Source organism: Lepidochelys kempii, chromosome 19 (assembly GCF_965140285.1).
Source record: "Lepidochelys kempii isolate rLepKem1 chromosome 19, rLepKem1.hap1, whole genome shotgun sequence".
Lineage (NCBI taxonomy): Eukaryota > Metazoa > Chordata > Testudines > Cheloniidae > Lepidochelys > Lepidochelys kempii.
In genome coordinates this window covers 7,637,567-7,646,736 of record NC_136398.1, presented here as the reverse complement: position 1 = coordinate 7,646,736, position 9,170 = coordinate 7,637,567, and the positions used below count along the sequence as shown (strand labels likewise).

General features: G+C 44.2%; 1 protein-coding gene across 1 annotated transcript in view; it reads right to left on the bottom strand.

The window, feature by feature from the left end:
- Window positions 1-3,873: 3,873 nt before the first annotated feature.
- Window positions 3,874-9,170, bottom strand: part of LOC140900294 (bone morphogenetic protein 8A) — a 44,607-nt gene continuing 39,310 nt past the window's right edge. Inside the window, exon 7 of the mRNA XM_073317362.2 lies at window positions 3,874-7,196. Coding sequence (XP_073173463.1) covers window positions 7,047-7,196 — 150 coding nt within the window. The 3' untranslated portion in view covers window positions 3,874-7,046. The remainder of the gene's footprint in view (window positions 7,197-9,170) is intronic.

Sequence of the window (9,170 nt, the reverse complement as noted above, 5' to 3'; positions counted from 1 at the left end):
TGTGTCCCTTACCTTGGAATTCTCACAATGTTGTGTTGTTTAGCACACAGATCATGGTAACATCTAGAGGTCAACGAAGTACAAACGTCGCCACCTGTTTCTTACAATCTAAGAAAGAGTTGTTGTCATGGGAAAGGTTTGAAGAAGCAGGAGTCTGCCTTGTGTTTTATGGAGTTACTTGTGGACCCTACTGTTCAGCCAGCTGCTTTGGGTTTGTGTGTTTAACAGCCAGCGGGTGAGTCTGTTTAACAGCCTTTCTAGCCGACCTTAGACTTTACCTCCCTATGCCTTGGTTTCCCCTTCTGTAAAATGGGGGTACTGAGCTACATCATAAAATGCTTTGAGATCTCTGGATGAAAAGAGCTAGGCAGTATCATCAGTTAGTTAATCTCATGCACAGCCATAGCAAAGGACTGTCCTCTGCACTAAAATCCCTACCAGTGTGTTGTCTAGTGTTGCACTCGTGCACCCCTTCAGTGCTGATGTGGTGCAGGCGGATTGGAGTTACAAACAGCGGGACAGTTGGCCTTTACGGTGATTGTGAATGGGTTTTAGGTCTTGAAAGGCCCTTTGAAAAGCTTCCCCTGACACTGATCATAGAATCATAGAATATCAGGGCTGGAAGGGACCTCAGGAGGTCATCTAGTCCAACCCCCTACTCAAAGCAGGACCAATCCCCAATTTTTGCCCCAGATCCCAAATGGCCCCCTCAAGGATTGAACTCACAACCCTGGGTTTAGCAGGCCAATGCTCAAACCACTGAGCTATCCCTCTCCCCTGTCCATGTTTACGCTCTGCATCTGTGTTTGTTCGTTCCCGCCTGACGGCATCAGAGCAGCTCTCAGGAAAGCCTCGCTCGCAAATGGCCTTGGGCTCTGTTTTTGTGAAAAAGCTCATCCTCCGAGAAACTGACCCCGCTAATTGCGCTAAGCGAGGGAACGTAACTGGGGCCCATACGAAAGGTTACACCCAGAAAGGGAAGCACCTCTGTAATTCCTGCAGCAAGGTGGCTGTGTCTAAGCACAAACATCTTGACTGTGTAGGATCCTGCTCTAGGCAATGTCCTAGTATTTGCTCAAATAGCATTGAGCTGTTCATTTATGACACAGGTCGTTATTAGTGGCTACCATTTGCATGACAGAGGAAAGGCACTTTAGTCTCGCCTTTGGTTCAGCGCTGAAATAATAGACACAAGAAGTCTAAGAGCGCACAAAGCGAAGCTAGTGTCCTGAGCAGAAATAACATTTTCTGTAACCCCCATTTTGTTGTCATTCATTTTTTTTTAAAATTATTTTTTGAATGTAAACATGAAATGAGAGAGTGCCCGTCGGGTTTGTGTGGGTTGGAGATCACTTAGATTCTCGGCAGAGAGCTGATTTAAATACGGTTTGGAATGGCAGAATGAGAAGTCCTGTGTCTGAAAAAGGAGCTCCCGTTCACACTGGCAGGGGATGAATATGGGCAGAGCAGTAAGTGTGGCTTTGTCTCCAATTAGAGCCTAGCTTGTTTTGCCTTTAAATTCGAGGTAGTTGCTTTGATACTACTGAATAAATGTGGCATTGTCACTTACAAAACTATCCTTATGGAGACTGCTCTGCTACAGCGTCTCAGGTGTGTTCTTCTTTTATAGTTGTTTGCAGTGGGCTTGGTTGTAGCTGTGTGGGTCCCAGCACAGGACTCTCTGGCTTTAAGATTAACCTTGATAAGTTTATGGCGGAGATGGTATGATGGGATAACATGATTTTGGCAATTAATTGATCTTTAACTATTCATGGTAAATAGGCCCAATGGCCTGTGAGGGGATGTTAGATGGGGTGGGATCTGAGTTACTACAGAGAATTCTTTCCTGGGTGTCTGGCTGGTGAATCTTGCCCATATGCTCAAGGTTTAGCTGATCGCCATATTTGGGGTCAGGAAGGAATTTTCCTCCAGGGCAGATTGGAAGAGGCCCTGGAGGTTTTTTGCCTTCCTCTGTAGCATGGGGCACGGGTCACGGGTCACTTGCTGGAGGATTCTCTGCTCCTTGAAGTCTTTAAACCATGATTTGAGGATTTCAATAGCTCAGACATAGGTGAGAGGTTTATCACAGGAGTGGGTGGGTGAGAGAGATTCGGTGGCCTGCATTGTGCAGGAGGTCAGACTAGATGATCATAATGGTCCCTTCTGACCTTATCTACAATAAAAGATATTCCCTCACCCACCGTATTTTTTTTTTTTTGAGAGAGAGAGAGAGAGACACAAGGCAGGTGTGGTGGTATTTTCTATTGGACCTGTTACACATGCATTTATTTAGTGATTTACATATTTTAAAATGTACAGAACTGTTGATATTAGACACTGTACATGGTGTGGCATTTTACAAATATCCAGGTTGACCTCTTCATTTGCTGTGATCCTTCAGATGAAAAGTAGCTATGAATCTATTCTAAAAGTCAGGTGGTCTTTAGTATTGAGTGGCTGGTGTGTTAATCTAAAACCACTAATATGTAGCTTTTATATGGCACTTTTAATCGGTAGATGTCAAAGCATTTTATAAAGAGAGGGTTAGTATCATTATTCCTGTTTTACAGAGTGGGAAACTGAGGCACAGAGACTTGCCTAAAGTCACCCAGCAGGCCAGTGGCAGAAATAGAACCCAGGCCTCATAGTCCATCCACTGGGAACACCACCTCTCTGACTAAAAAAACTGTCATTCTGATGAGCAGTAACCCCAAACAGGCTATTGGCTTTGAAAAGTTTAGGACTGAAATAAATTGTTGGTGATCATTCAGTGAACCTTTGTTTCATGTCCTTCGAGGACCGCAGGCAGAGTTTTAATATGAAATGTGTTTAAGGGCTTTTTCCTTATTCCGTTTATGTCACACTTCAAATTAATATGCACCTGTGGAGGCCCAGCAAAGAAGCTCTAATGAACGTGACATGGATGTAGAATGTAGGAAAGAGGGGAAAGGAAAACAGGAAGCACTAGCTGGGACTATTGCAGATCAAAACTGTAAGTATGTTGAAATGTTTTTTGCCTTAGCATACACTGACAGTTGCCTAACTAGGCTTAAGTGTTTTGATCTGGAAAAAAATCACTTCTGTGTTTTTCTGTATTTATATTTCCATCATCTCAAATTTTTTCATTTGGGATCTGATCCTGTATTCATTGAAGCCACATTGACTTGGGTCATGTCCTCCTGGAATGCATCTGTGATGTCTCATGCTATTTTTCAGTGCAAGTCTCCTCTGTCTTGGGCCTGGCTTGTCAGATAGCTGTGAGATTTCTCTTTGAGCTGCTGGTAAGGTCACTGAACAGGCCTTTGTCTCTCAAGGGACCTGACTAGCATAGCTTTTCTGGTATAACTCTTGGAATAACTCCCACCTGTGGAGTTACTGTGGAAAACAGCTATGGTGGTCAGTTTTAGCTCTGTGGAGTAATAGTTTAAGGCCAGCAGGGACCCTTGGATCAAGCTGGTCTGACAACCTACAGTTCCATGGTCCTTAATTTCATTCAGTTAAGTGTGTTTAGCTAACATTGCTAGTACCTACAGCACAAGGCCTTAGGGATCCTGGAGAGTTAATTACAGAGTTAATCAGATAGGGGCTGCTTTCCAAAATACAGTCTCCTAGCTGAGCTGTTGTCACAGCACCATGCTGACAGGATCTCATTAGAGAAGACAGGCTGTTCCTAAATTGCTACCCATGCTGTTCCTTATTCTAATGGTCCCCCTTCAGGTTCTGGAATAGGAATGATTGCGGCATTTACTTTAAAACTTTTTACCCTCTTCTCCTAAGTGTGCAAAAAAAGGGAGTTCTTGAAAAGCTGCAGTAGGTGTGAGTTTGCACAGCTTCCCCTTTCTGAATTCAATAAATCACAGTACACAATCGGGGCTTAAAATAAGGTGTGTTTTAATCTTTTCATTCCAGAATCAAGCATGACCACAATACTTTCCCTCACCCACCCTATAAAGATGACTGTTCTAAGCCTAATTTGGTAACTGGCTTTTCAAATGAATATGTAGTACTAAAAGCACCTAGCTGTTCCTCAGTTGATGATTTCTTACATCAGTTCTGTTTACGTACAATAATGGCTCACTTTTTCCAAGCAGTTATCACATCACATCACAATCACATTAACTGCCCTAGACACTAGGTGGTCCCTTAGTCTTAGGCACTTACAAAGCTTCATAAACAACCCAATTAACTATTTTCTCACTCAAATTTTGTGGAACATGAGAATAAAGCTTTAGGATCAGACCCTGAGGCTAGCTAATCCAATATCTTGTCTCCGATAGGAGCCGGTACTGGGTGCTGTAGAGAAAGGGGTTAGACTGAAGGATAATTTTAGGATTACAGGAGGAGAATATGTGCTCCAGCCCTGAAACAGGATGTCTAATAGGATTGTTGGTTACAATTTATTTATAATGTTTATGGCAGGACCCTGGAGCAAGGGTGTTTTCCCACAGAGGAAGAGGTGTGCTGCTGTTCTTCAGGTCAAATCATGCAGCCCTGTGGCTATACAAGCAGGAGCATTAGAGGCCCAGAGAATTCAGCATCTTTCAGAGTTCAGGACTGGGGGCGAAGGTGCAGGGCCATGGAGCAGACTTTCCATCTGCTAGCTGGCCAAGTCACGTTGGGGCTGCACGGAAGCATCCACGGGCAATTCCAGCAGCAGTTGCTGCTGCTGGAATTAGTAGTAACCTCCAGTTCTGTGTCTGAGGGGAAAACTGGGGCAGCAGTAGGGAATACAACTGGAACAAGCACCTAGGCTGTTGTGTCACCCCCAGCTACCTCAAGGGCTCCATCAACCTCGAGGAGCACAGCAACCAGAGAACCCCAAACTAATCTGCTGTCGTTTGACCCTTGAGGACTCTGTAGTGCCCCAGTTCCACCAGCAGAGGGCATTAAGTCCCTGTCCATTCAACACCTCATGTAAACCATCACCAGAACGCCTTAATGGAAACTTCAACCCAGCTACACTGGACTTTAAGGGGATCTCCATTCTCTGCCATTAGTACACATAGTAGGCTACCCATTCAGAGCTAAGCAAGTTCAAGGAGGAAAAAAAATGCAGAAACCACTGAGTGTTCAGGTAGCAAACATTATTATTGACATAATAGCCCCCTAAGCATCAAGACTTTGACTGGCTAATGCTGCGTGCACTTCATAAAGGCATCCCCTTGGCTGTGCAAAGAGTGATGCTGCAACAGGGCACCTGGACAGCTCAGCCCCTAACTCTAGGCACTTCTGACCAAAAGTTGAAATCCTCCCATAATTCTGGGCGCTGGCGCTTTAAGGAACAGCCCAGCTAGCGTGAGACTTGCAGTAAAAAGCAGGACCACGGGCAACAGTCAGACTTCAGGGGGGATTGTGGGTTCCCAGCATTTGTCAAGCACTTTGACACATACTCTGAAGAATTAGTCTCTGACCTGCTGAGGAAATAGTGAACCAAAACCACCATCTCTGGGGGGTGTGCTACAGCGAGTGACCTAGGGTCCCTTAGACTACATGTTAACTTCTGCTAAACTAGCTGTTCGCCCTTGGAGTGAGCAGTGACCCGCTCAGTACCTTTCCCAGACCTGAGGAAGCGCTCGCTGTAGCTTGAAAGCTTGTCTCGGTCACCCACAGCACGTGGGCCAATAAATTATATTACTGCCTTCCCCCCCAAGTCTCTGAAATAAGATTGGCACATTCAATTCCCATGAAAAGGAGAGCTGGCGATCAAGGAACGCTTTCCCAGGTACAGGGAAAGCAGATTTCTAGGGGGAACATTCTAGCTCAGTATGCAAGTCCTGGGCTGGGAGTCGGTCCCTTTGAAGAGGCTGGCCAGTAAAGGTGGGAGTATAGCACAGGTAGGCGTACCCCAGGGAGCTTTAATCAACCTAGCACAGGTAACAATAGCAGCAAAGGCACAGACTTTGTCACGCCCTCTGCTCCCTTGCCACCCTTCGGGGCGGCCGGAGAGCCGGGGCTGGGGCGTTTACGGGGTTTGCAGAGCGGGAGACTTTTTTGAAAAATCCTGCACCTACCCCATAATCTATTTTTATCCTGCTCATGGTAGTGGGACCCCAGTTTCTTGCACACCACTCGTTTAAGCAGTACACCGCCCCCTAGTGAGGATGCAGGAAAGCAAATGATATTACTTAATTCCTATATAGCACTTTTCCATCTGTAGATCTCAAAGCACTTTACACCAAAAAAAAAAAAAAAAAAGGGGTTATCCCCATTTTTACAGATGGGGAAACCGAGGCAGAGCTAAAAACTAGAACGCGGTCCCCATAGGATAAGGCAACATTAAAGGGATCCTTTCCTTAGAGCTTTCTTTTTTTACCCTGACACCCTCATTTAGCCGTCACCCCCAATGAATTAGCCCATAGAAAACAAATTGACATGAAGATGTCACACAATAATGGATTCCCCCCCCAGCAAATACTTACTAGGTACAATTTTAGCAGACCCCTGGGGCTTTTGCTGAGAAATAGCGTCCATGCTGCTGGGTCATGACATTTACTAAAAACAAACAGTAAGTGTTTACTTTCCAAACTAGGGGGTTTATTTTATAACTGTGGCTTGACATTTTTTTTCCAATTGGATTAATTTTCAAGCTTTAAATGGGAGGGTAGGGGAGAGGAGAGCGAGCTAGCCAGCCAGCTCTAACTGGCTGACCGCGTATCATTTAGAGAACTAGAAGTGCTTGTTAAAACTATGATACTTGGCCATAAGTGAGTAGATACTGATAGATTTATAAGCAACTCAAGTCCTGCCTTCCTTGGCCTAGTCACTTGTGCAGTCTAAACTTCATCCAAGAATAATGAATAATCCAGGAGCCAGCTAGCCACAGTTCTATAACAAAACCCAATAGCCAGAAACACAACGTGTACTTAAGCAGCCCCTGATTTGCTCTCTCTAGTTTCATGAAGTATAATAGGATAATAAAAGTTTTGTCTTCTCTACAACTAGGCGTTTGACTCTTACGGACTTTGGCAACATAGATGGGATTCAGACCTGTTAAAATAGTTCTTTTTCCTCGCCAAGAAACCAGCGATCGCATTTCCTCAGGGGCTTCAGTGGCAACCGCATGATTTCACCACCATGTTGCGGTGTTTTTTGAGGATCACATTGTTGTTGCTGTCATAATAGAGGACAGAGGTTGCGCTGAGCTTGGTTGGAGCACAACAGGCCTTGGGAACTGCCTCGGGTTTCATCAGATGGACCTGTAGAGGCAAACAAGCTAGTGTGAGAATTTTCATTTTTGACGAATGGCTGCTCCTCTGCAGGCTCCAGGCAGGATAAGGAATTTGTAGCGGGGAGTAACGAGCTAGCTCAAGGTAAACATGTGGTTTTTCGATTTAGTGAAAAGAAAAAGCTTCAAAGAGAGCAGCTCTTACCTGTAAAAAGGCTCTGATTGAATGGGTAGATTATTTTCAGCTTTCATCCAAATATTTATTCTAAACTTTTTGGCAGCTCTGGCTACAGTTTATATTGGACCCATTCTCATGGCTCCACTCCTGCAGGGCAACTCATCAGTTAAACTGAGATTTCTGTGCAGCGCCCTTGTCACGAAATATTCTAACCTCAGTTAGAAAATACGCAGGAAAGAGAATGCAGCTTTAAAACTTTTTGTTTTTGTTACCCAGGAATAAAATATTTTGTTTAGATCAGCTTCTAGGAGCAAATGGAACGTAGGCCCTCCCCCGTGGGTATTCGGTGTCCAAACTGAAAATTAATGTTGTTCAAAAAGTAGTAAGTACACAACCTTGTCTCCCTTCTGAAAGTGACACTGCCTTGACTCATTCTCCGGGTGACAAGGAATTCTTCCAGTAACTCCCCATATAATGTAAGGCTAGTAGCCTGCAAGTCATTATACACACATGCACACACACACACCCCCCCCCCATGGGCCTGCCAAATACGTGCAATTAATTTATCTCAGCGCAATTCAGAATCTCCATTTACAGAAGCTGGTGTTTTGGTGTCATGCTGCATTATTTCAGGACAGAAGACTGGCTGGCACTGGGGCCCAGATTCTCAAAGGTATTGATTCTGAAATCAATGGGAGTTAGGAACCTAAATATCTCTGAGAATCTTGGCTTTGATTTTTTTATTTTATTTAATTTATTTATTTATTACTTCCGGTTCATTTTGCCCCTCACAACTGGATGCTATTCACATCAGTCCCCGGAAGGTCCAATTCTGAAGAGCAGTGGAACGGATACATTTCCACACACTTCAAGGGTTTGCTCTACATAATACGTTCCTGGAATTGTGGAAGATTTAAGTTTAAAGGCAAAGTATAAGGACATCCAGAATAGGAGGATCAGTCATACATTTTTTGGTGTTAGAAAACACAGGTGAAATCCTGGCCCCACTGAAAACACTACCATTGACTTCATTGAGGCAAGGATTTCCCTGTGTCTTTGTACTGTGGCCTGATCCTGAGTGGGGCTTCTGGATGCTCCCATATATGAATATTAACAAACAATAATATTTTGTATCACAAAACTGCACTCTCTCAGCCAAATGCAGCGGAGCAATCTGTCTACACCCTAAATGCTAAAATGAGAATCAATGCAACTCTAGCTTGAGAAATCAAGCACTCACTAGTCAGGAAATCCCAGAAGTTAAAGCATGTCCTGCCACGTGTAGTGTGCTTGGGAAAATGTTGCATTAGAAAACCTTTCCGCTAGGAATTTCCTGCCTAGTGAGTGCTTTGGTTTCCGAACTATAATGGTGCATTAAATGTCTCAAGATTTTTTGTTAAATCCCCATGGTGCCTCCTAATCTTGGAAAAGATGTGTACTCTTATATGTGCACGTGGGCAAGAGGGTTATCTCCTATTGGGCATATGCATCAAGCAGCATTTTCAACGTGTCCTAAAGGCAGAGACTGTTTTCAGTCTAACAAAGGCAACACACCTCCCTGAAGACTCGTTTCAGGTTTGCAAATGTTAACCATATTCTAGTTAACTGCTAGGTTGGGGGTGGGCAGGGCGGGGAATTAGCCAGAATAGGCAATTGTCATTTTCACCACAGTTGGAAACTTTTAACCTTGAGAGATGATTTGTCTGAAAAATCAAGTGAAAAATGGAATCGGCCCAGAAAGCATTTTGCAATGGGATAGCAGTTGCGAGTCTGCAAAGCGTGTGAAGCTTAAAGCTGGCCAATCAGGTGTTCATTCCATTATTTCCT